The sequence below is a fragment of the Silurus aristotelis genome, assembly GCF_946808225.1.
Source record: "Silurus aristotelis genome assembly, chromosome: 12".
NCBI lineage: Eukaryota > Metazoa > Chordata > Actinopteri > Siluriformes > Siluridae > Silurus > Silurus aristotelis.
Window position 1 is genome coordinate 29,632,002 of NC_139585.1, and position 26,127 is coordinate 29,658,128.

General features: G+C 40.6%; 2 protein-coding genes and 2 long non-coding RNA genes across 8 annotated transcripts in view; 3 read left to right on the forward strand and 1 right to left on the reverse strand.

The window, feature by feature from the left end:
* Window positions 1-1,466: 1,466 nt before the first annotated feature.
* LOC310734417 lies at window positions 1,467-2,834 on the forward strand. The gene is made up of 4 exons (XR_014536038.1): window positions 1,467-1,563; window positions 1,664-1,735; window positions 1,883-2,116; window positions 2,247-2,834. It is a non-coding gene; the product is annotated as an uncharacterized lncRNA (long non-coding RNA).
* A 282-nt stretch (window positions 2,835-3,116) lies between these two features.
* Window positions 3,117-6,237, forward strand: LOC310734839 (uncharacterized protein). Of its 5 annotated transcripts, XR_014536157.1 has the most exons (6): window positions 3,117-3,148; window positions 4,123-4,783; window positions 5,403-5,521; window positions 5,636-5,757; window positions 5,834-5,899; window positions 5,997-6,237. XR_014536157.1 is itself a non-coding variant. In XM_083557268.1 (5 exons), exons 2-4 carry the CDS (start codon window positions 4,363-4,365, stop codon window positions 5,720-5,722), a joined length of 627 nt encoding a protein of 208 aa, XP_083413394.1. In that variant the 5' UTR covers window positions 3,117-3,148; window positions 4,123-4,362; the 3' UTR covers window positions 5,723-5,757; window positions 5,834-6,237. The 5 variants fall into 5 exon arrangements, 2 of the variants coding, with proteins under 2 accessions (XP_083413394.1, XP_083413393.1); XR_014536156.1 differs by having other exon boundaries at window positions 5,636-5,899; XM_083557268.1 differs by having other exon boundaries at window positions 5,834-6,237.
* Window positions 6,238-6,564: 327 nt separating this feature from the next.
* On the forward strand, window positions 6,565-7,481 carry LOC310734845. The gene is made up of 4 exons (XR_014536160.1): window positions 6,565-6,657; window positions 6,839-6,944; window positions 7,051-7,148; window positions 7,305-7,481. It is a non-coding gene; the product is annotated as an uncharacterized lncRNA (long non-coding RNA).
* A 915-nt stretch (window positions 7,482-8,396) lies between these two features.
* The window catches only part of LOC310734359 (uncharacterized protein), a 133,117-nt gene continuing 115,386 nt past the window's right edge, over window positions 8,397-26,127 (reverse strand). The window contains exon 17 of the mRNA XM_083556270.1: window positions 8,397-8,851. Coding sequence (XP_083412396.1) covers window positions 8,733-8,851 — 119 coding nt within the window. The 3' untranslated portion in view covers window positions 8,397-8,732. The remainder of the gene's footprint in view (window positions 8,852-26,127) is intronic.

A 26,127-nucleotide genomic window follows, 5' to 3' on the forward strand; every position in this document is an offset into this window, starting at 1 on the left:
AGACCAAGCTTTCTGAAACTGGGCAGCACATTTAACTCCAGAATGCCAGTATAGTCCTAAGATTTCATTGTACTCTGCACAGATTCAAAACACACTGTGTCTTCCATTAAGTCCATTTCGGCTCAAACAGCGACGGATTGTGCGATCTGACACTGATGTACCTTGAGCTTGGAGTTCAACTCTAATCTCTTTGGAAGATGTTTTGGGCTCTTTGGTTCCTATTAGTAATATCCATCTCAATTTGTCCTAAATTTTCCTTTTGCGGCCACGTCCAGGGAGGTTGGCTAAAGTCCCATGGACTGTAAACTTCTGAATAATATGTGCAACTGTAGTCACAGGAACATCCAGCTTCTTGGAGATGGTCTTATAGCCCTCACCTTTAAGATGCTTGTCTATAATTTTCTTAATAATCTCCTTAGACAACTCTCTCCTTAGCTTTCTGTGGTTCATGTTCATGAAACCTAAACAACACAGTGACAACTTTTCACCCTTTAAATAGGCAGACTGACTGATTACAAGTTTGAAGATACATGTGATGCCAACTAAAGGGCACCCTGTGATTTATCAATCAATCAATAAAATTTTATTTATAGAGCGCCTTACAACAACCAAAGGACAAGCACAAGGCGCTTTCCAGTAAAAACATCAATAGACAACAAAATATAACAACACAATGTACATAAAATAGCAGTCGAATCAGAGGCTATGTGTTAAAAGCTTGTATGAATAAATGTGTTTTCAACTGCGATTTAAAAACACTTAACAAAGCACAGTGATGCTTCGTAGTCGTGCTGGAAGTGCGTTGCACAGCTTTGGTCCCTGTACGGCAAATGACCGTTATCATGTCCATGTGGTCAATTATTTTCAGTCTTTTCTAGTTGTACCATAATTTTTGACCAGTCCAGTTTCATTTAAATAATTTTTTTATAAATGCTTCTATTGAACCAAAATTCAAATGCAATGTCTGATTTTTATTAGTTAATTTTCAGTACATTTTTATTTGATTATTACTTTTGTCAGTTTCAAATTATTTTAGCCACATTTGTGTGTTTCTCTGTTTTTTAAATGGAAGGGTAAAAACTATTTTGTCTGCATCTGTACATATACATGCACACTGATCAGGGATAACATTGTGACCGTAGAACATTATGAGTGGTAACGTGAATAACACTATCTTTTGTATTATTAGGATATTATTAGGATTAGAATATTATTAGGCAGCAAGTAAACATTTTGTACTCAAAGTTGATGTACTAGAATAAAAAAAAACAAGAGTTTGACTGTTCATACTAGTTTTAAAAAGGATCTTATGATTATGATTTTTATTATTAAATGACATTATTATTAAATTTTTTTCCAGATGGCAATTTGTTTTACATTAGACACAAGGGATCCAGCAACATTAAAAAATGTCGAGTTGTTTGTAGTGCAGAAGAGGCTGACACGCTGTTTCAGGAGTTCCATAGCAGCAACATAGGTGCACAGTTCGGCCAGCTTAAAACTAGAGATGCCATTTCTCAACGGTACTACCGGCCTGGCATGTCAGCAGACATAGAGAAATGGGTAGGCTTATGCACTGTATTAACATTTCTCATTGACTTCATAAATTCAATACCTTTTTAACTGTATAATAATAACAAATTCATATAATTAAAATGTCCAGGTATCACAGTGTACAGTGTGCCAGAAAAATAAAAAAGATATAAAGCTGAAGACAGACCTTAAACCTATCAAGGTAACAAGAGCAAATTTATATAATAAATTATATTATAATAATATAATTTTTACACTTTATTTCTCGATAGTACATATTTACAAAATATGGTAAATATTATTTTTTTTTATCATTATAAATGCTTTCTATTCATGTCTGTTTTTGCAGGTCAAGACTCCATTTGAACTGATTGGAATGGACTTAATTGGAAAGTTGGCCAAATCTGACCAGGAAAATCTATATATATGTGTAATATTAGATGATTGCACGAGATGGGCACAGGCATATCCTCTAAAATCAAAGTCTGCTGCAGAAGTTACTCAATCAGTATTAAAATTTGTTTACCAATTTGAATTGCCAAAACGAATTTTAACAGATCAAGGCAGAGAGTTTGTCAACACAGTAAGTATATTCTGCTTCACAAATATTTTTATTTATGGAATGTTCTTTGTTGCGTAAACAGTTTTATGTAAAATGACAAAAACCTATGTTATTAACATATTATATAAATAATAATACATATCTTCCGTAGATCAACACTGAGGTCTGCAAAATGCTTGGCATAAAAAGAAGTCTTTGTGCCCCATACCACCCTCAGACCAACGGATTGGTGGAGAGGCTCAATGGCACTTTTCAGAGGTGAAGAATGCATCCACAACAGTTAATAAACATAATTACAGAAGAACTTTTCAATCAATGCATGTTCCTTTTGTTTAAATACAACAAAATAGGTGAACGACACAAACACAAAAGAATTTCCCAGTGAATCGCTGAAGCATGTTCTGTGGACAGAATAGTCCAAATGTGAGATTTTGGTCTCTAACAGATGTATGTTATTTAAGACCGAGAACAGGAGATATAATAATAGTGGACTGTCTCAATTCCATAGTCAAACATTAAGATGGAAGCTTAATGGGTTGGGGTTTTGGAGCATGGAAGGTTGGGGATATCAAGGTACATTTTCATCATGCAATTCCATCTGGAATGTGGCTCATTGGAACCGACTTCACCGTGCAACAAGACGATAAGCCAAAGCGTACAGACAAGCTCTCTACACATTTTTTAGAGAGCAAAAAGTTGGCTGGAATGTTATCTATCATGGTCAGTTACTGCAATTTGTGACAAACAACACTTTGGCAAGTTTTACAGGAGGCATGGCAAACTATTTAAGCAGAGTGTTTGGAGAAATGAACTATTCAGATGCAGATTGACATTCCTGTTGACATGAGACCCAAATATTTTTTCAGAATATAATACAGAGAATGTTAGGCATCACCACAGTAAATATGGAGAACATTCAAGTCATTGCATGTAAAATAGAGGGAGGTAACGGATTTTGATAACCTGTAATAGTGCCGTATCAAATTTGGTGACCCTGCTGTAAGTTTGTTACTGTTGACTTGATACCCGTCCGAGGTTCCAGAACATTATGAGGTAAAACAAACATTTTTTATGCCTACTATTTCTTGTAAATATTTAGGTACACTGACCAGGCATAACAATATGATATAACAATCTGAGCAGTGACGTGAATAACACTGATTATCTCTTCATCATGGCTAATAGACAGGAGGTGGAACTGGAGGTAGCAAAGTAAAAGATGTTGAGGTTTTCGTTGGGAGTGACGGAAAAGAGAAAGACCAAGGAAGAGGTTTATGGATGTGGTGAGGGAAGACATGCAGGTAGTTGATTTGAAAGAGGCAGATGTAGAGGAGAGGGGGGTATGGAGACAGATGATCAGCTGTGGCGCCCCCTAATGGGAAAAGCCGAAAGAAGAAGATCTCTTCATCGTGGCACCTGTTAGTGTGTGGGATATTATTAGGCAGCAAGTGAACATTTTGTCCTCAAAGTTGATGTGTTAGAAGCAGGGAAAATCAGCAAGCGTAAGGATTTGAGCGAGTTTGACAACAGCCATATTGTGATGGCTAGACAACTGGGTCAGAGCATCTTGAAAACTGCAGCTCTTGTGGGGTGTTCTGCAATGGCCAGTATTATTTATTTATTTTTTTATTTGCAATGGTCAGTATTATTTATTTATTTTTAATTTTAATTATTAATTTCCTTTATTTATTATTAAAGGTGGTCCAAGGAAGGAACAGTGGTGAACCAGCAACTTTGTCATAGGCGGCCAAGGCTCGTTGATGCACGTGGGGGAGCGAAGGCTGGCCTGTGTGGTCCGATCCAACAGACGAGCTCATGTAGCTCAAACTGCTGAAGAATTTAATGCTGTTAATGCTAGACAGGTCAGAACTCTTTGGGCAGAAAAAAAGGGACCATCACAATATTCGGCAGTATAATATATTAATCATACAAAATTATGCCTGGTCAGTGTAAATTATTTAAAAAGAATATAGAATATTGTATGGAATTTAGATAAAATATTTATCATTATTAACATGTTTCCAAAGGTTGATGGTTCCTTCGATAATGACTGTGAACGGGAAACAGTTGCAATTGACATTGAACGGCATAGCAAAATTATGGACATTGTTGATATTAATGTTGAAAAATCACACAACAGAAGAAAAAGAAGGCTATCAGATAAAACCCAGCAAAGCCTTCAGGTGGGAGACATGGTGTGGTGACGTAATGTGCGCAGTGAACAGCGCAAAGGAGGAAAGCTCGACCCTGATTATTTTGGCCTATTTATGGTCACCAAAATAGAGGGGAAAAGTGTTGATCTTGTGGATTCAGATGGCCGGTCAACATGCAAGGTCAGCATTGACCATCTCAAACACCATCATGAGGAGACTCCACGGATACCTCACAAGTTGAGGAGGCATCAACAATTTGCCCCCTCTCAGCCATCTAATGAAACCTCATCTCCTGCACCAACTGCAGTCTTCTCTCCTCCTCCAACTGCAGACTCCTCTCCTCCTCCAACTGCAGACTCCTCTCCTCCTTCACCTGCAGACTCCTCTCCTCCTCCAGCTGCCGACTCCACTGCTCCTGCAACTGCTGACCCCTCTCCTCCTCCAGCTGCTCACTGCTCTCCTCATGCATCTGCTAAAACATATCCTCATGCCGCACAGCAATCATCTTCTGATGTTACCTCTTTTCATGGAAATTGTAAGTATCTTGGATAAACTAACTCTGCACAACATTTCTGTTTGTTCAGTCTACGTCTTAGTGAAAATAATTCATCTCTTGTATTTCACATCATTTTTTACATTTCTTTTCACATGGAAACAGATTTGATATGCAGGTTTTATACACTATATTGCCAAAAGTTTGTAGACACCTGGTCAGACTTCTGTAAAGATTTTGGAATGTGCTTGTGGAGATTTGTACTCATTCAGACACAAGGGTGTTAGTAAAGTCAGGTAGGTAGGTGTGGTGAGGAGGTCTGGGGTACAGTCAGCATTCACATTCATCCCAAAGTTGTTCATTAGGTTTGCCTTTCATTCCAACTCATCCTAAGCATATCTTTTGGAGCTTGCATTGTGCACAGAGGAATTGTTGTGCTGGAACAGGTTTGGGTCTACTAGTTACAGTGAAGGAAAAATGTCATGCTACTGCATTTAAAGACATCCTATACAATTGTGTGCCTTCAGCTTTGCGATAGCAGAATGGTTGGGCAAGTCAGGTGTCCCAATACTTTTGTCTATACAGTGTATATAAAGAAACAACCCACATTTTGATAAACTACATAAAAGTTATTTAAATTTATATTTTTTGTCACACAAAGGCATACAAGATGCATGGGGAGGCAACAAGTCACATGTGCTCCTGTCAAAAATAGGACCATATAAACTTGTTTATTGGGACATTGCCAGAACTGCTCCAAATCAAGAGCTCGAGAGTGAGGTGAGCTGAGTTGTATATGCAAGTATACAATACAGAATTGTATCTAAGTGTTATTTAAGGTTATACTATCCTTAACTTATTAACATTTATGTACTCATAATTTTTCTGCCTCAGGTGATCAATGCATACATGGCCCACACTGTAAAAACCCACAATCAGAGACGAGAAAAAAAGCACTTCACATCGATTCATTCGAAATGACACGTATATGGGAGGGAAGGGGCTCAAGATTAAAGGTAGGCATGGTTATTTCTCTTGTAAAGCTTTTTTAAGTGTATTGTATTAAATTGACTTGTAATTTTATTTTTTTAGTGTGATCCAACAAAGTACAACATTATTTTGGGTGCTGTCCATGAGCCGGGGCACTGGACATTGGCTGTAAGATGACTGCTCTTTTTTTTTGCTAACCTTTGATAAGAATTTAAGTATAGCCAATATATGTGAAAGAATATATGAGTAATAACAATTTCTATAGGCAATCTTTCCTTCTGAAAGAAGAAGCCTTATATTGGATCCCCTGGGAAATGATTCAAAAAAACTTCAGCAGTGTTTGCAGTCCACAAGGTAACCACTGAATTTACACAGACCAGACTTAACAATGACATTGTAACATTGTCATCAGTGAATGAACTGCATTGAATAGCTCTTCATCATGGCACTTTTTTGTGGGTGGGATATACTTTATTAGGCAGCAATTGGACATTTTGTCTACAAAGATGTTGTGTTAGAAGGGGCAAATGATTATGGTTAGACAGCTGGGCCAGAGCATCTCTAAAACTACAGCTCTTGTGGGGTTTCCTAGTCTGCAGTGGTCAGTATCTATCAAAAGTGGTCCAACGAAGGAACAGTGGTGAACTTGTGTCTCATTGGCTGCTTGATTAAAGACTGGCCCGTGTGGTCCGATCCAACAGACGAGCTACTGTAGCTCAAATTGCTGAAGAAGTTCATGCTGTTTATGGCAGCAAAAGGGGCACCAATATGTTTAAACATGTAATTGGCATATTTTTACTTTTCTTATAACTTTTAGGGCCTTCACAAGGGCCAAACAAGGCTGCCATGTATCCAGGTGGGCATCCAGCACAGATGCACACTGTTGTCAGAAAGATGGCACCTCATGTGGGATATTTGTCCTGAAAGTAAGTTTAGGTTTTTGTCATTTCGTTTGTCGTTTCAGTCATTCTATGTCTACCGTATTATTATTTAAACAATGTTTTGATGTCACACATTCTTTGGTTTCTATTGTATTAACAGTTTGGTGGTCTATATTTTAATTATCTTCTGAACACTGATAAATCAGTTATAAATTTGCCATATTAGTATGCAGAGAAACTACTGTCAGAGGAGCCTCTGACATTTGCTAACAACACTGAAGCAGTAAATCTGTATCGAAGACAGATTGCAATGACCCTGCTAAATGAGACTGGTACTTTTCTTTAATTCTATTGTTTTAACTTATGTAATACATTATTTAAACGATTACCACATGCATGCAATTATTGACAAGTTGTATTGTTTTTAATGGTGACCAGATGACCTAACTGAGCTGTGCCACAACTGTGGGGAGAAGAGCAATGGGCAAAAAAAGACAGTGAGGAAAAAAAATTAACAACCGCTATCATCTACTTGGGTAAAATGCTGTTAAAATAAGGCAGTTCATGACAGTGTTCTGACCATTTTTAACCCCTTGTACATAGCATCTGTCTTAAAATAGAATATGGTGTATGTGGATCCCAGCTCAAATGATTCAAATATTTACCTTGAAATGTTTCCTTTGTTGTTACAGATTCAGTGTGACATGTGTGACCGGTGGTTTCATATGCAGTGTGTTCAGGAGCCCGATCCCATCAAGTCCTACAGCTGTGCGGCGTGCACATTTTAAAATTCTCCTCCCGTCCTTGTTATTATTTGTTATTAATATTTTAGTATTAAAGTTACCATTAAAACAAATAAGTCGTAAAAATCTTTCATTGTTATGATTATCATTTTTAGCACAAGAGTATTAAAGTACACAGAGTACACACAATACAAGAGTATTAAATGGGATGTATGTTTTACATTTGTGGTTAAAATTAGTGGTTACATTCATTAGACAATTGAGAACACTTATTCAGATTTAAACAATCATACTGGTGTGTTAGACATTTTCCAACACAAAACAGGATGGTATTATTATTATTATGGCTTTGTGGAGAACATTCAAGTCATTGCATGTAAAATAGAGGGCGGTAACGGATTTTGATAACTTATATTAATGCCTTATCAAATTTGGTGACCCTGCTGTAAGTTTGTCACTGTTGACATGAGACACAAATATTTTCCAGGATATAATACAGAGAGTGTTAGGCATCACCAGAATGAATATGGAGAACATTCAAGTCATTGCATGTAAAATAGAGGGAGGTAATGGATTTTGATAACCTTATCAAATTTGGTGACCCTGCTGTAAGTTTGTCACTGTTCACTTTTCTCGATATAAGAGAGAGAGGGTTCGGCATCACTAGAATGAATATGGAGAACAATAACAAATTTCAGTATTTTATTCAGCACTTTATTATCGAATAACAATTATTCGACAATAATCTAATCATTATATATATATATATATATATATATATATATATATACACACACACAATTAACAGTCTAAAGCATCTGCATCTCAATACATTTTATTATTATCTTTAGTTCGTGGCGCATGCAACTGTTTCTTTGCAGCACGACAGCAATGTTCTGCACGCGTGTTTAAGGTAACGTGCACGGGGCTAGGCGCGTTCTCGCAACAACATTTAATGACCAGTAGACGCCGATGTTTGCATTTACGCTGTTTGCGTAGTGAATGTAAAATAGAGGGCTGGCTTTTCCCATAATGCATCCCAGTTACCCAGCTAAACCACGCCCACCATCCACCCGATGGGAAAAAATATGGTTCATTAGACCAGGCCTCCTTCTACCATTGCTCCATGGTCCAGTACTGATTCTCATATGATGCCCATTTCCAGTTACTTCCAAGTAACAGAACACAAAATGATTATTTCATTTAAGATTTAAAGCTCTAAAATTGCACCATAATAATAATAATCATTTCTGATAACATTCTTTTCCTGCACGGATTTTGTAACTCTAATTAAAGAATCATTTTATTTCTGTTAATGAAGCAACAATAAATGACAAAAAGCACACAGACCTGCTCAACATCAGATTATATACCGTGTCATGATTGGAGATTATACTTACAGTAAACAGATATCTGTACACCGAGCAAGAACACGGCAAAGACGCATTCAGTAAGTATTACAATAAGTCGCAGATCCACTGTACGCTGACCAGTTCCTGTTTATAATAAATAAAAGATAACAATTGTAGCAGCATATTATATAGTCATCAATGTTATATTATCATGATTATGATTATTAAAATCACAGACTCACGTGCTTTTAGGATCAGCTCCACCGATAACGCAACAGCGTTCACTAAAACAACCAGCACTGAACCAATCACGAACATAAACACACTCCATACAGCTGAAATACAATCAACAACAGCAACACAAACGATCGCTAAAATGAAGTGGGGATCATGACCTAGTCATCAAGCAGTGCCACAGAGAGCATAGTGCTCAATTAGGACCATTGTACTTTCCGAGAGCAACTTTCTCATGGTTTTGTATTCTGAACATTTGGTAACTAAAGCAAAATCAGTCAATTTATATCAGTGATGGAAAAAAAAAAAAAAAAAAAAAACATTAAATGAAATAAAAAAAATTTAACATTTATAGGATTAGAACCAGAAAAGAATGATAATCAAAAGCATTAGTACAGACTGGTATGGGAAAAAATTGGGTTAACTTTGCAAATTAAATGTGTTTTTAATATTCGTTAAATACTATGTGTTAGGGCTGGGCGATAAATCGATTTTATCGATTAACTCGAATGTGTAGTTCAACCCAGCCATTAGGGGGGCACAAGCCAGTGTACTCTTAGTGCCAGTCCCAAGCCCGGGTAAATGGGGAGGGTTGCGTTAGGAAGGGCATCCAGCGTAAAACATGTGCCAAATCAAATATGCGGATCACAAATGAGAATTTCATACCGGATCGGTCGAGGCCCGGGTTAACAACGACCGCCACAGGTATCGTTAGCCGACAGGGTACCGGTGGAAATTGGGCTACTGTTGGCCGAAGGAGGAGAAGGAGAGGAGGAAGGCGTCTACAGAGACGGCAGGAAAAGGAGCAGTGTAGGAGAGTAGAGGTTCGGGTTGGTACTTTAAATGTTGGTACTATGATGGGTAAAGGGAGAGAGATAGCTGATATGATGGAGAGGAGAAAGGTAGATGTGTTGTGTGTTCAGGAGACCAAGTGGAAAGGGAGTAAGGCCAGGAACATTGGAGGTGGGTTTAAACTGTTCTATCATGGTGTGGATGGGAAGAGAAATGGTGTAGGGGTGATTCTAAAGGAAGCGTACAGTAAGAGTGTAGTGGAGGTGAAGAGAGTTTCTGATAGGGTGATGATCGTGAAGGTGGAAGTTGAAGGGATGATGATAAATGTCATCAGTGCCTATGCTCCACAAGTTGGCTGTGAGATGGAGGAGAAAGAAAGATTCTGGAGTGAATTAGATGAAGTGGTAGATGGTGTACCTAGGAAAGAACGATTGGTGATTGGGGCAGACTTTAATGGGCATGTAGGTGAAGGGAACAGAGGTGATGAGGAGGTGATGGTAGGTATGGTTTTAAGGAGAGGAATGTGGAAGGGCAGATGGTGGTAGATTTTGCTAAAAGGATGGAAATGGCAGTGGTGAACACGTATTTTAAGAAGAAGGAGGATCATAGGGTGACGTATAAGAGTGGAGGAAGGTGCACACAGGTGGATTATCTTCTGTGTAGGAGATGCAACCTGAAGGAGATTGGAGACTGTAAGGTGTTGGCAGGGGACAGTGTAGCTAGACAGCATCGGATGGTGGTCTGTAGGATGGTTTTGGAGGCAAAGAAGAAGAGGAGGAAAGTAAGGTTTGAAAGAAGAATAAGATGGTGGAAACTGAAGGAGGAAGAGTGTAGTGTGAGGTTCAGGGAAGAGGTCAGACAGGGGCTTGGTGGTGGTGAAGAGGTGCCGGATGATTGGGCAACTACTGCAGGAGTGATGAGGGAGGCAGCTAGAAAAGTACTTGGTGTGACATCTGGAAATAGAAAGCAAGACAAGGAGACGTGGTGGTGGAATGAGGAAGTGCAGGAGAGCATTAGGGGAAAGAGGTTGGCAAAACAGAAGTGGGATCGACAGAGTGATGAGAAAAGTAGGCAGGAGTACAAGGAGATGCGGCAGCAGGTTAAAAGGGATGTGGCGAAAGCCAAGGAAAAGGCATATGAGGAACTGTATAAGAGGTTGGACACTAAGGAAGGAGAAAAGGATTTATACCGATTGGCCAAGCAGAGGAACCGAGCTGGGAAGGATGTACTGCAAGTTAGAGCAATAAAGGATGGAGAGGGAAATGTGTTGACTAGTGAGGAGAGTGTGTTGAGAAGATGGAGGGAGTATTTTGAGCAGCTGATGAATGAGGAAAATCAGAGAGAGAGAAGGTTGGAGGATGTGGAGTTGGTGAAGCAGGATGTAGATAGGATTAGTAAGGAGGAAGTGAGAGCAGCGATTAAGTGGATGAAGAATGGAAAGTCGGTTGGACCAGATGACATACCGGTAGAAGCGTGGAGATGTTTAGGAGAGATGGCAGTGGAGTTTTTAACCAGATTGTTTAACAGGATTCTGGAAGGGGAGAGGATGCCTGAGGAATGGAGAAGGAGTGTGCTGGTACCGATCTTTAAGCATAAGGGAGATGTGCAGACCTGCAGTAACTACAGGGGAATTAAGTTGATCAGTCACACCATGAAGTTATGGGAAAGAGTAGTGGAAGCCAGGCTGAGAGAAGAGGTGACCATCTGTGAGCAACAGTATGGTTTCATGCCGAGGAAGAGCACCACAGATGCCTTATTTGCTTTGAGGATGTTGATGGAGAAGTATAGAGAAGGACAGAAGGAGCTGCATTGTGTATTTGTGGATTTAGAGAAAGCGTACGACAGGGTGCCGAGAGAGGAGTTGTGGTATTGTATAAGGAAGTCAGGTGTGTCAGAGAAGTAGGTGAGGGTGGTGCAGGACATGTATGAGGACAGTGTGACGGCAGTAAAGTGTGCAGTAGGTACGACAGACTGGTTCAGGGTGAAGGTTGGACTGCATCAAGGATCGGCCCTGAGCCCTTTCCCGTTTGCAGTGGTGATGGACAGGTTGACGGACGAGGTCAGACAGGAGTCTCCCTGGACTATGATGTTTGCAGATGATATTGTGATTTGTGGTGAGAGTAGAGAGCAGGTTGAGAAGAGCCTGGAGAGGTGGAGATATGCGCTGGAGAGAAGGGGAATGAAAGTCAGTAGGAGTAAGACAGAGTACATGTGTGTGAATGAGAGGGAGGGCAGTGGAGTGATGCGGTTGCAGGGAGAAGAGGTGGAGAAGGTGGAGGAGTTCAGGTACCTGGGGTCAACAGTGCAAAGTAATGGAGAGTGTGTTAGGGAAGTAAAGAAAAGAGTGCAGGCAGGGTGGAGTGGGTGGAGAAGAGTGACAGGAGTGATTTGTGATAGAAGAGTATCTGCAAAAATGAAAGGGAAAGTTTATAGGACTGTGGTGAGACCTGCGATGTTGTATGGATTAGAGACAGTGGCATTGAGTAAAAGACAGGAGGTGGAGCTGGAGGTAGCAGAGCTGAAGATGTTGAGGTTTTCGTTGGGAGTGACGAGGATGGACAAGATTAGAAATGAGTTTATTAGAGGGACAGCACATGTAGGATGTTTTGGTGACAAGGTGAGGGAGGCGAGATTGAGATGGTTTGGACATGTGCAGAGAAGGGACATGAATTATATTGGTAGAAAAATGCTGAAGATGGAGCCACCAGGTAGGAGGAAAAGAGGAAGGCCAAGGAGGAGATTCATGGATGTGGTGAGGGAAGACATGCAGGTAGTTGGTGTAAAAGAGACAGATATAGAGGACAGGGTGATATGGAGACGGATGATCCGCTGTGGCGACCCCTAATGGGAGCAGCCGAAAGAAGAAGAAGAAGAAGAACTCGAATGTGTAGTTCACATCGATTTAATAAAAATCTCATCTCTTTAATGTCCGCCGACGCTCCTGTTAGATTTTTATCATGCCCAAACGAAACTTGGAAAGATTTTTCATACGACCTGTGATGCTCCGTAGTGCCTTTCTGAATTCAGGGAAGGAGAAATACACAGCACACAGAATGTGGCAAAATGTTCCTCTTCAGTTTATTGCAGGTGGCAGACACGTATTTATCCACACAGGATGATACAGTCCATGCACACACACACGAACACACACACACACACAAAAGGCTGGCCTAAAGTGTTTTCCTGTTTAGACAAGAGGATATACCAGGCCGAGATTTGTGAGCCCAGATAAGACTCTCTGTTTACCTTACAGACTAACATCGTAAATACCTTATAGACACTGAACGGACAAAGGAATGTGTGTGAGATAGTGTGAAAACAGTTTTAACACTAACAGCTCCCCTCTGGGCTTCCATAGTTTTGAACGAACTCAGCCCCGCCCCCCTCCCCCCGCACGTTTGCCATAGAGATACACAAACAACATGGCAGCGAGCAGAGAAGAACTCGTGCCCAAGAAACGTTAAGCAGCCGCATGTTGAAAATACACGGTTAAGCAGCCGCACTTTGTTTAGTGTTGCGCGTCCAATCGTACACTTACGGTACGGGTGGTGAAAGCGACCAAAATACATGTAAAGATGCTTCAGAACGGCGTTTCCGTTAATAAACAGAAAAATCAGATCATTTAAATCCCCATATTCAAACACTCATAAACAGTGATTTTACTGTGGAGCTTTGGAGAAAAGTAAAGGCAAAATTACTCAAAACCTCAGGTGCATTTTCAATCATGTTCCACATTTAAACACCCCTAAAACATTTTTCTTCGTAGGTTTACTCATTTTATGTTATGTTACGTTCTATTTTTACAATTTACAAAGGCAGGGAGCCATCTTGTATTTTTGGCTTGTTTCTGATTGCACTTTAACCCAAAGTGGGTAAATAATCCCAGAAGGGTAAATAAACTTTATTTAATAAAGTTAAAACTTTTTTTGCAAATTTTTTTTGTCATATGCAGATTGATTTTAAGCAGGGGGAAAAAAATCGATTTAAATCGCAAATCGGATTTTTTGTGAAAAAATCTGGGATTTTTTTTTTTTTAGGCCATATTGCCCAGCCCTACTATACGTGTGTGTGTGAGGTCAGTAATTCTCTGAAAGTGAACATGAGTGAGTCTGTAATGTCTGTGCATTGTGTATGTTGGTGGTTTGTATTTTAAATTGTATATTAGATATTTCCTTTTCAGATAAGTTTGTTGTTTGGTGACTGTGAAATTGTGGTATTTTATGGCCAGAGTTTATTTCAGATATCTTAATTGAAACGTGACTGTGTACTTCAACAGAAAATAATTTACTTACGTTGATGTGTCTCAGTGTTATTGGTGTCAGATTCTAGAAGTATAAAAGCACAATCAGTGTCACAAGTCTGTGACAGTAGGAACAAAATCTACTCCTTAGTGCTAATCTGAACACATTTGGAGATGAGGTGTTTGTAACCACAACACACCTTCATGTCCAGTACCTGTGATCAATGTTCAGATTTTCAGACTCTTTTCATTAATATGCCAAGCTTGCTGGAGTTTTTTTTACAGAGATATCAACTGTATTGTTTATATTTACTAATCAGTAAATGAATTGCATTAAACTTTGACATTTCCTGCCTTGTGTTCATCACATGCTCAGTCCGTAATTACTTTTGATTGGAAATTGATTGCATCCTGTCACAAATGTATTGCTGGATATTTTAAAAAACTACGTACAAGTATTTGACTCCATTAATAATTAATATTTTTAGTTGAGTCTACTGTCTAGACTACAGCCTTCGAACACAAACACTTACCTATATACTGTCACTAGGTTACGAATGTAACCCTAGTTCCCAGAGGGAACGAGACACTGCGTCTAAACGCTTTGGGAACGCCCCTGCGTTGTCCGCGCTCTGAACCAGGAAGCTACAAGCTAGCTGTGCGGTGGTGGCGACATTAGCTTCTGCAAAGAGCGACGGTAAGCACCGCAGGGATGCAGGAAGTGTGGTACGTTGTGTGTGGTACGCAGTGTGGTACGCAGCGTGGTACGAAGTGTGGTACGCAGCGTCTCGTTCCCTAGGGGAACTAGGGTTACGTTCATAACCTAGAGACGTTCCCCTTCGGGTCCTCAAGCTGCGTTGAAACGCTTTGGGAACGAGTGTCCAATCACGCCACACTGACCATACCCTGCCCAGTGTGTGAGGGCCTCGGCACCTGCACGCAGGACAGAGGAGCCCGGAGTGGCTCTGGGTCGAGGCCACAACCCAGAAAGGTCAGCAGGGGGGGAACCAGCCCACAGCGTCGCAATGTCCAGGAGTGATACTCCACCAGACCAGGCCGTAGAGGCCACCACACTCCGGTGGAGTGAGCCCTGACCCCGATCGGAGCGGGGAGACCAGGACTTGTAGCTGAAAGGATGGCATCCACTACCCACCTGCTTAACGCTCGCCCATCGGCTAGGAACCTTTCCTATTAGGGACACAGCAGACGAACAGCTGCACCGACCGCCTCCACAGACTTGTCCTTTGGAGACAAGCATCCAGTGCTCGCACTGGACACAGCCGGGTCTGTAACCCCTGGTCGGGGGCTAGAAACAGAGGAGGGCAGAATGCCTGTAACACAACACATAGACTTATGTACGCACCCAGGTTTCATGTATAGAAACACTCTGGCCATGCCAGGAGCAAACTCCAGGTGGGACGGGGCAACTGGCAAGTCCCAAACAGGCACTCTGGGTCGCGTCCCGGGCCTCCGGGTTCTGCGAAGGAAACGTGTTACCAATGGGTGCCTACCTACGCAGGCGGGGCGATATATGCCGCGATGGCGGACACGGAAACCGTCAGGGTCGAAGGGGTGAACTGTGGCAAACTGTTCCAGTAAAAACTCCAGAACTGAACCGACCGGGCAGTTAACTAGGTCCAAGTCATGGTGCTTACACCGTGACGCGAACAGTCGCCATCATGCGTACAACCTCCTCGTGGGGGAGCTCTGGAGGGAAGAAGGCCCTCTACTACCTCGGTAGAGAGATCAGCTGCTACGAACTGTGCCCCATCAGGGGCCACAGCCACAACTCCGGGCGGGGGTGAACCAGGGTTTCGCCTGCCTGCGAGCGGAGATCCCTCCTGGGAGGAATTTCCCACGGAGGGCCCTCCAGTAGGGATACCAGGTCCGCAAACCACGGCTTGCCCAGACATCGAGGTGCTACCAGGAGGAGACAGACTCCTTCTCGGCGAACTCTTTCCAGAATTTGGGGGGGGAAGGCGTACAGGCGTAGCCTCGGCCATGACCGCCCCAAGGCAGCCACTGTTTTGACAGGGCGTCTGCTCTGACATCCAACCGTCCTGGGATGTAAACGGCTCTCAATGAGGGGAGTTTGTCCTGGGACCACAAGAGGACCTCTCGCGCCAGTTGTTTGCAAGGGGCGAGATTGGAGGCCCCCCTGGTGGTTGATGTAAGAGACCACCGCAGTATTGTCCGTGCGGACCAACACATGGCGATCTTTTAGAACTGGGAGTGTTTTAACCCCAACATCGCCATCATCTCCAGGCAATTTATGTGCTACGAGAGACGTGGGCCGCTCCACAGACCCTGGGTGGAGTGGCCACTCATGACCGCTCCCCACCCCGTGAGGGAAGCGTCCGTCGTTACGCAACAACAAGGAGTCCCTAAAACGGGGCCTCGGGACAGAACGCTGGGTCCTTCCATGCATCCAAGGCTCAAAGGGCACACCGCGAGACCTTGATGGTACGATAGGGACTCCCTCTGGTGGAGAACCCTTCTGCCCCAGAGCAACCACTGGAGGGGCCTCATGCGGAGGAGGCCGAGTGGAATTACACTGGACGCTGGAATTACACTGGAGCGTCATGTCCAGGACCTGTGATCAATCTTCAAATTTTCAGACTCTTCATCAATATGCCAAGCTTGCTGGAGTGTTTTTACAGAGATATCAACTGTATTGATTATATTTACTAATCAGTAAACTATTGCACTGAACTTTGACCTTTCCTGCCTAGTGTTCATCACATGCTCAGTCCGTAATTACTTTTGATTGGAAATTAATTGCATCCTGTCACAAATATATTGCTGGATATTAGAAAAAAAGGACGTACAAGTATTTGACTCCATTAATAATTACTTTTATTAGTTGAGTCTACTGTCTAGACCAGACATGGGCAAACTATGGCCCGCCTTACACGAAAAACCCGCAAAAAAATGCCTTTAGAAACGATTGAGTTCCCAGTGGTTTGACCCACTGCCTGCTTTCCCAGTTCATCTCACCTACTCTACACACACGAGTCAGGTGTGTGTCTGCGGCTACTAATGTTCAACTCCATTAACTAGGGTATTTTATTCACTTTAAATAAAGCAATTCTCTTTAATGTAGTTGATGCAGACTCATTTATAAATTAGTTACGGCAGAAATGCTGATTACTGATGTAATTTTCCATGAATCTGCTCTATTAGCCATTAAAATATGACTTATCTAGTGAACGTTATCTTGTTTACAATAGCTTGTAGCATAGTGCGCTGCAGCTAACACTGCAACCAATGTACTAGTGCACTGACACTAACACACCAAAACCATTTCCCATACAGTGTTTTATTTGGGATGAAGTGGTCTAATGTTAATTTAACATTAACTCACAATTAGCATATTGTTTATCTGTGCATTTACTAAATAAGCACTGTGCCACGTCTGAACTGACCCCAGTGTATTTTTTTTTGTATAATCAATTTCTATTCTGTTCTTAAGTGTCTTAATTAATTGTTAATAAAAATTTAAACTTTTTTTTAATTCCTTGTTTTGCTTTGTCATTGAACCTGAGAAAAACTTAATAAAAAAAATTATAAAAGCAAAGTTGTTCACTGTGGGGACTGTGTGTCTTTATAAGTACAATTTGACTATTATTTGTGTTCCCTGCAAAAATTGATCATGAGAAATTTTATATTTATTGTCCCCCCCACTGTTAAATGAAATTTACGCCCATGCAGGTAAACCTTGTTTAATTGACCTTTCCCCTGTAATGCCCACGTTTCCCCAAAATATGGTGCACTTTATCTACATTAACCTTGTTCGCGTGTATTACTCTCTTCTCCTCTTTTATGAGCCCTTCTGCAAAAATTTGCTTATCAAAGAAAAGTGGATAGTGAGCGGCGAGTGTTTAATACGGAGTGGACAACAAAATATTTTTTTTATTGATGTCCGATCAACGCCCCTCACAGATCCAGGTTAACTGACCAACACCTCCGATTTATCCTGAGAATTGCCACAACAAAACTTACTCCAGACTTTTATGAACTGGCAAAACAAGGAGTTCAACAGCACTGTTCCTACTGAAACTCAACTTGAGTTTTTATGCTGTGTTTATTGATGGCAAAAAAAAAAAAGATCAACAAGTTGTTGATGTTTTGGCACTTGATAAAACTGAATTTGTGTTTTTCTGCTGTGTTTATTTAACTGAAATTTAATAAATTTAATTATTAATTTAATTAATGCATTTGGAAAGCAATTTGTACAATGAGCCATACATATTCATGTCACAGGCCAAATCTCTAATGTAATAAAAAAAAAAAAAAAACGGCCCATATATATATATATATATATATATATATATATATATATATATATATATATATATATATATATATATATATATATATATATATATATAATGTGTATCATGTGTGTATGTATGTATGTATGTATGTATGTATGTATGTATATCCTGGCCCGGCCCCTCTGTCAAATTTTAGAACCCATTGTGGCCCATGAGTCAAAAAGTTTGCCCACCCCTGGTCTAGACTACAGCCTTCGAACACAAACTCTTACCTATATACCATTGAAACAGGAAAGTAAATATCTGTTGTACTTACCGGTTTGTGTCACAATGCTTTTGCATTCTGGACATCTGGTAACTAAAGTAAAATCAGTGGATAAACACATTTACTAGGACCGAATGCAGCTAGAAATAAACTTCTTAATTACATTAAACAGTGAAAAACACCTAAAGCAGCTATATTTGTACATTTTTGAAAATAAACAAAATAAATCAGTTTATGATATGAGAGGGAAATGATGATGATTATGAAAATCCATCTAGAAATATGCTGAAAAATCTTAAGTGGATAATGGTATATACAGTGGAACCCGGTTATGTCGATGTCCTAGGGGGTCGCCAAAAAGCATCGAGGTAACCGATGATCGAGATAAACGAAAATCAATATGGCGGCAGTATATTAACGTGCTTGAAATTTCTTTATGATGTGGGTTAATAAATGAGAATGTGCATGCACGTGTTTTTGAAGTTTTTTTTTTTTACACAACAGCGTTGCCGCTATTTGTTTGATGAGGGCATGCTATAAAAATACATACAGTACATGTTTGTTAACTGCCTTCAGCGTGGCAGGTGTTTTCTCGGCCGCTTTCTCTGAAGCTCCCGGCTTCAATCGCGCACATATGGTGCTCGTTTAGCATCATCACCAGCTCCTATTTAAACTTCCACACTCTCACCGTCCGTTATTGTTGGTATATGTTGGTTCATGGCGGTCGTTGTTATCGCTCATGCGTATCCCGGTACGTGTCTTCCCACCGGCACTCTCTCACCGGCTGCACTTTTCTTCCCAAAGCGCATCGCGGATTCCCCCGATCCTGCCTGTTAATTCTATGCTTTTGCTGCTCATCCCACGTTCTCCCGTGTGCTGTTCAGCGCCGCGCTTCTACTTTCGCCTTCCCGTTCATCGCATAACATTTAACAACAAAAGGCATATGTGCACGAACTAACAGCAGAGATTCACCAGTATACAATACAACACCTGTAGCATCTGTAAGGCTTGATTTTTCCGACACTTTCGCGAGTTCTTCTGCGGCAAATATTCCCCCCTTGTGCTCGAGATATTAGGGTTCGACGACATAAAAAAGTCGACATAACCGATAAAAAACGTTCCACTTCAAAAACGTCAACTTAATAGGGTTGTTGAGTTAACCGAGGTCAAGATAAGCGGGTTCCACTGTATATATAAATAAATATAATAAAATATCAATAAAGATCTAAAACTTTTTCTATGTACACAAAAGGCCCATTTCTCTTAAATATTGTTCACAATTCTGTCTAAATCTGTGTTAGTGAGCACTTCTCCATTGCCGAGATAATCATTTTCCTCACAGGTGTGGCAGATCGATATACTGATTAGACAGCATGATTATTGCACAGGTGTGCCTCAGACTGGACACAATAAAAGGCCGCTCTAACGTGTAGTTTTATCACACAGCACGAGGTCACAGATGTCGAAGGTTTTGAGGGAGCGTGCGATCGGCGTGCTGACTGCAGGACGTCTACCAGAGCTGTTGCCTCTGATTTGAATGTTCATTTCTCTACCATAAGCCGTCTGCAAAGCGTTTCAGAGAATTTGGCAGTACATCCAACAGACCACGTGTAACCACACCAGCCCAGGAACTCCACATCCAGCATCTTCACCTCCAAGATTCACGTCTTGAAACCAGACACCCAGACAGCTGCTGCAACAATCGGTTTGCATAACCAAAAAATTTCTGCTTAAACTGTCAGAAAGTGTCTCAGTGAAGCTTATCTGCAGCTCGTCGTCCTCATCGGTGTATACAACAGCGTGTTCCAGTTCCTGCCGATATTCAGCAACTTCACACAGCCAGTGAAGAGGAGTAGACCAACATTCCATAGGCCACAATCAACAACCCCGATCAACTCTATGTGAAGATGTTGGAGACTTCCGGTATGCCTCGTGGTGATTAGACGTAGGTGGAAGTCGCTCCGTAAACATTAGTCTTATTTTTATCAGCAATCTTAATTATTTTCTTCAACATACTCATAATCAAGTCTATCTGTAACATATCTTCAAGAAAAGTGGGAAAACAAGTGCGGAATACAGCAGAAACGTCGACCGAATCGGGAAACGAGCAAGCAGCTAACGCTACGGCTATGGCTGAACCGGAGGCTGAGCTCACACCTGCTTCTTTGAGGGAGTTAATATCGTTCACCATTCGTTCGGAAATTTCAACACTGCGATCTGAATTTCTGTCTGAGATTCGTTCTGCCATGTCCACACTACAAGCAACCCTTTCATCGCAAGCTCAGAAGATTGGGGACATTGAAACGGCACTTAATAACTCAGACGGCCGATTGACAGTGGTGGAGACCATGTGCGACGCGTTGAAAGCAGAGAACGACAGCTTAAAACTCAAGCTGGACGACTTGGAGAATCGCTCACGGAGGCAAAACCTAAGGATAATTGGAATATCCGAAGGATTGGAAGGCCACAGCCCGGTCGCTTTCATGACTTCATTTTTTTCTGACTTGTTCGGGAGTAGCGCCTTCACGAAGCCTTTAGAAATTGATCGCGCGCACGCCGTTGGTCAGAAACCACAACCAAACGCGTATCCTAGGCATATGCTTGTCCGACTCCACCATTATCAAACTAAAGAACTTATATTGAAGCTCAGTCGTGAACGGGGCTCTCTAGAATTCAAGGGGGCGGTGATTCGTATTTTCCTGGACATGTCGGCTGAGGTGGTGAGGCGCCGTGCTGAGTTTAAGGACGTGAAAGCTTCTCTTCGCAGCATGGGCGTCACCTACGGAATGCTACATCCCGCTAAAATTCGTGTCGACTTTCAGGGACAGCGACATGTTTTCCACACTCCGCGAGCAGCGATGGATTTTTTCACTGCTTCCATCAAGACTACAGCGAACAGGGCCTGACGAGCAGATTTTACCCGAAGCTTATAAAGTAAAGTAAAAGTAAAAGAAAAAATAAGGAGAGTAAAATTTACTATTCTATCTGTATTTGTTACATAAGGCCACGTTAATTTAGTCATATGTAACACACTGCTGATAATAACTTGTACATATTGTAATTCAGTTCACGGAGCACTGCTGAAAGGGCAGCCAATAGTTGAAGGAACCTGTTAGTTGTTTTCTTTTGTATCTGACTGTTTCCAGTTAGGTTTGTAGTAGCTATGGGTGTTGGACCCTTTGTCCACTCTGGATGTTTGGAGGGGATAGGGTTTGTTTATGCTTTTATTTTTGTCTGTTTGTTTTGTGCACCTTCGATCATCTTGTTTTTGATTGTTCTTCTCTTTAATGCTCTCTCTTTAAAACCCCCTGACCAATTTATTGACTTTATTAAACCCTTGTTGACTAGAAATGCCTGATATGCACCAAGCTACTGGGGGCAGGGTTAAAATGATTAGTTGGAATGTCAAAGGCTTAAATAATAAGGTAAAGTATGAAAGTATTTTCTCATTTAAACAACCTAAAAGCCAACATATGTTTAAAGATCTCTCGCCACAAAAGCTTGCTCAGGTCCTGGGTGGGACAGGTCTTCCATTCGGGATATAATTGTAAAGCTAGAGCTACCGCCATCCTAATCAATAAGAATACCCCGTTTAGCCCCTCAAATGGTATTTCAGATCCCAATGGTAGGTATGTGATTGTTTCAGGCTCCCTTTATAATTGGCAAGTTACTTTGGCAAGCATTTATGCGCCTAACTGGGATAATTCAGACTTTTTTATTAGGCTTTTCTCTAAACTTCCAGACTTAAATCTTTATCAACAAATAATAGGAGGTGACTTTAACTGTGTTCTTAACACTGTTTTGGACAGGTCATCTCCAAAATCAGCTCTCCCATCCCGATCTTCGAAAATAATTGACTCCCTCTTAGAGTTGTACGGAATAACGGAAGTGTGGCGTCTTCTGGACCCCCTTTCTAGAGTCTTTTCCTTTTTCTCTCCAGCTCACCACACGTATACACGTATTGATTATTTTTTCATTGACAGTAAATTCATCCCTTCAGTAAAGTCTTCCTCTTATGAAAGTATAATTATCTCCGATCATGCTCCAGTAACTCTCGAATTGGCCCTCCCTGGATGCTATAGGTCCTTGTATGCTCGGAAAATGAATGTATTACTTTTGTCGGATAACCACTTTGTTCCATTTCTCTCAGAAAAGATCTCTACATTTCTTGAAATTAATTCAACAGAGGGAATCTCTACATCTTTACTTTGGGAAACACTTAAAGCTTATTTACGTGGAGAAATTATCTCTCACTCTGCTCATATTAAGAAACTCCGTAATAAGAGGCTTCTCGAACTCTCTGAGCAAATTGGCATGATTATGCGAGCCACCCAACTCCTTCGTTATATAATGAAAGGGTCTTTTTGCAATCTGAATTTAACCTTCTTTCCACCGCTCAGGCTGAACAGCTTTTGCTTAAATCGCGACATCATTTCTACGAGTTTGGCGATAAACCAGGTAAAGCACTGGCATTACAACTTAGACTTAAAACTGCAAAAAAAATTATTACCCAAATCCAAGCCCAAGAAGGTAGTATTTTAACGGATCCTCAAAAAATTAATAACGGATTCAAATCTTTTTATTCCTCATTATATCAGTCAGAATCTTTTAAGGATCCTAACGCTATAAGTAGTTTTTTTGATAATCTTGACTTCCCCCGAATTGATAGCGAATCAAAAGCCAAATTGGACGAACCTATTAGCTTAACAGAAATGATGCAATCTATATCACAAATGCAGAGTGGAAAATCTCCGGGCCCAGACGGATTTCCGACAGAGTTTTTTAAAAAGCTTTCCCCTCAGCTTTCCCCACTGCTCCTCTCGGTCTTTGAAGAGTCTCTGAACGACGGCTACCTACCCCCCTCTTTACGTCAGGCGTCAATTTCTCTCCTATTAAAGCCCGATAAGAATCTGTTGGAGTGTGGATCGTACCGCCCAATCTCACTCCTCAATGTAGATGTGAAAATTTTGGCAAAAGTTCTCTCTCTTAGATTAGAAACTGTTATCCAAGACATCATTCACCCAGACCAGACCAGCTTTATTCAAAATAGGCAGGGTTTTTTTAATGTCAGACGGTTGATGAATATAATTTACACTTCATCTGACTCTTCTGTGCCAGAGGCCTTGGTTTCTCTCGATGCAGAGAAGGCATTTGATCGAGTTGAGTGGGACTATTTATTTTTTAAATTAGAAAAATTTGGATTTGGTGATAGATTTGTGTCCTGGGTAAAACTCTTATATTCCTCCCCCTTGGCATCCGTAAGAACGAACGGTGTTAGCTCAGTTATTTTACTCTTTACCGTGGCACCAGACAGGGTTGCCCACTATCCCCTCTTCTGTTTGCTCTAGCTAAAGAAACCTCTCGCGATCTCTCTTCGTAATAACCACAATATCACTGGTATTATTAGAGCAGGAAAAATAATAAAAGATTTCTCTTTATGCGGATGACGTAGTGGTGTATGTTTCAGATCCAGAATCATCTCTTCCCTACGTCTTAGATATTTTGAATCAGTTTAGTGGTGTCTCTGGCTATAAATTAAACTTACACAAGAATGAGCTTTTCCCAATTAATTTTTCTGCAAGATCTATTCCAATATCAACATTATCATTTAAATTGGCCTCGGACAACTTTAGATACTTGGGAGTAACAATATCACGGATGTATGGTGACCTATTTAAGCATAATTTTATTGCATTGTTGGAGAAAACCAAGCAAGATCTTGTCAAATGGACGACTCTTTCACTCTCTCTGGCAGGTAGAATCAATAGTATAAAAATGAATATTCTTCTCAAATTTCTTTTCCTGTTTCAAAGTATTCCACTTTTTCTACCAAAAACATTTTTCAAGACCTTAGATCAAGCAGTATCTAATTATGTTTGGAACGGAGGCCCAATAAGGATCCAAAAATCGTTTCTTCAACAGACCAAAAAACTAGGTGGGTTTGCGTTACCTTATTTTTTAATATATTACTGGGCAGCAAGTATTCATAGTATTCTCTACTGGAGCCAGTCACATTATGGCCTGTGCCAATGGGTTCCGGCATGGGTTGGGATAGAATGTAGTTCCTGTACTCATGTGCCTCTGCATGCTTTATTATGCTCTTTATTAGCATTGAAGACATCCAATTACTCCTCTAATCCTTTAGTTCTACAAAGCCTTAAAATCTGGAAACAATTTAGAAAACATTTCGGTTTCCAGGCAGCATCAGGTCTGTCTCCTATATACAAAAACCCCTCCTTTCTACCCTCTATTTCGGACGGATCCTTTGCGCTGTGGTTTAGAAGGGGCATTGTAAACATTAATGATCTTTTTCAGGAGAATACATTTGTCACATTTTCCTACCTGTCAGAAAAATTCAACCTCCCTAAAACTCATTTTTCCCGATATCTCCAAATTCGTGATTTTATAAGGAACACATCCTCTTATTTCCTGCACCCACCTCCTAAACAAGAGATTGATCAAGTTTTAGAAACGAAACTTTGTAAGGGTACTGTCTCTAATGTTTATAAATCAATTTTTTCATTTGTTGTTCAATCGGGCTCTTCATCACTTTCTAAAATAAAGAGTAACTGGGAATCGGACCTCAATTATAATTTCACGGATGAGGAATGGTCCGAGGCCCTTGGTCGTGTACATACCCCCTCTATATGCGCCCGTCATTCGTTAATACAGTTTAAATTGTTGCATAGAGTGTATTGGAGTGTTCCATTGTCTCTCTCGCCTAAGTGTCTTTCTGTTTGAAGTGCATCAATAAAAAATATTTGGACTATGTGAAGATGTTTCACTGCGTGAGGCAAATGGTGGTCACACCAGATACTGACTGGTTTTTAGACCCCCAATACAATAAAACTGCACATTTTAGAGCGTCCTTTTATTGTGTCCAGCCTAAAGCACACCTGTGCAGTAATCATGCTGTCTAATCAACATCTTAATCTGCCACACCTGTGAGGTGGATGATTCTCTGGGTAAAGGAGAAGTGCTCACTAACACACATTTAGACAGTTTTGTGAACAGTATTTGAGAGAAATAGGCCTTTTGTGTACATAGAAAAAGTCTTAGATCATTAAGTTCAGCTCAATGTTGCGTTTATAATTGTATATATACAGTATATAAAAACACAACTACACACCAAAAAATCTATAGTACAGATGATCTGAGAAACATGAATTTTTCGCTTTCAATATTTCAATATTTTTATTAAATACAAAATCTGCCAAAATCTGATAAAACAAACACTTTTACTAGGACCAAATGCAGCTAGAAATAAACTTTCTAATTACAGTGTATCTCTTGATGGACTTTCTGTCTCTTGCATATGCAGCAGGAAAGTCTTTTCTTTACGGCACATGTGAATAACATTACTAGGATCGCCTTCTTTCAACTAGTTCATGCTTTTGCTACATCTAGATTAGACTATTGGTAATGTTTTACAGTCTGGATGTTCTAGTAAGTGCATAAATAAGCTCCAGTTAGACAGAATTCAGCATCAATTGCACTTTTCTGGAACCAGAATATATGACCACATTCGCCCTGTTTTATTCAATCTCCATTGACTTCTAATTAAATCTCACATTGATTATAAAATACTACTGATCTGCTAGACTTTATTGAT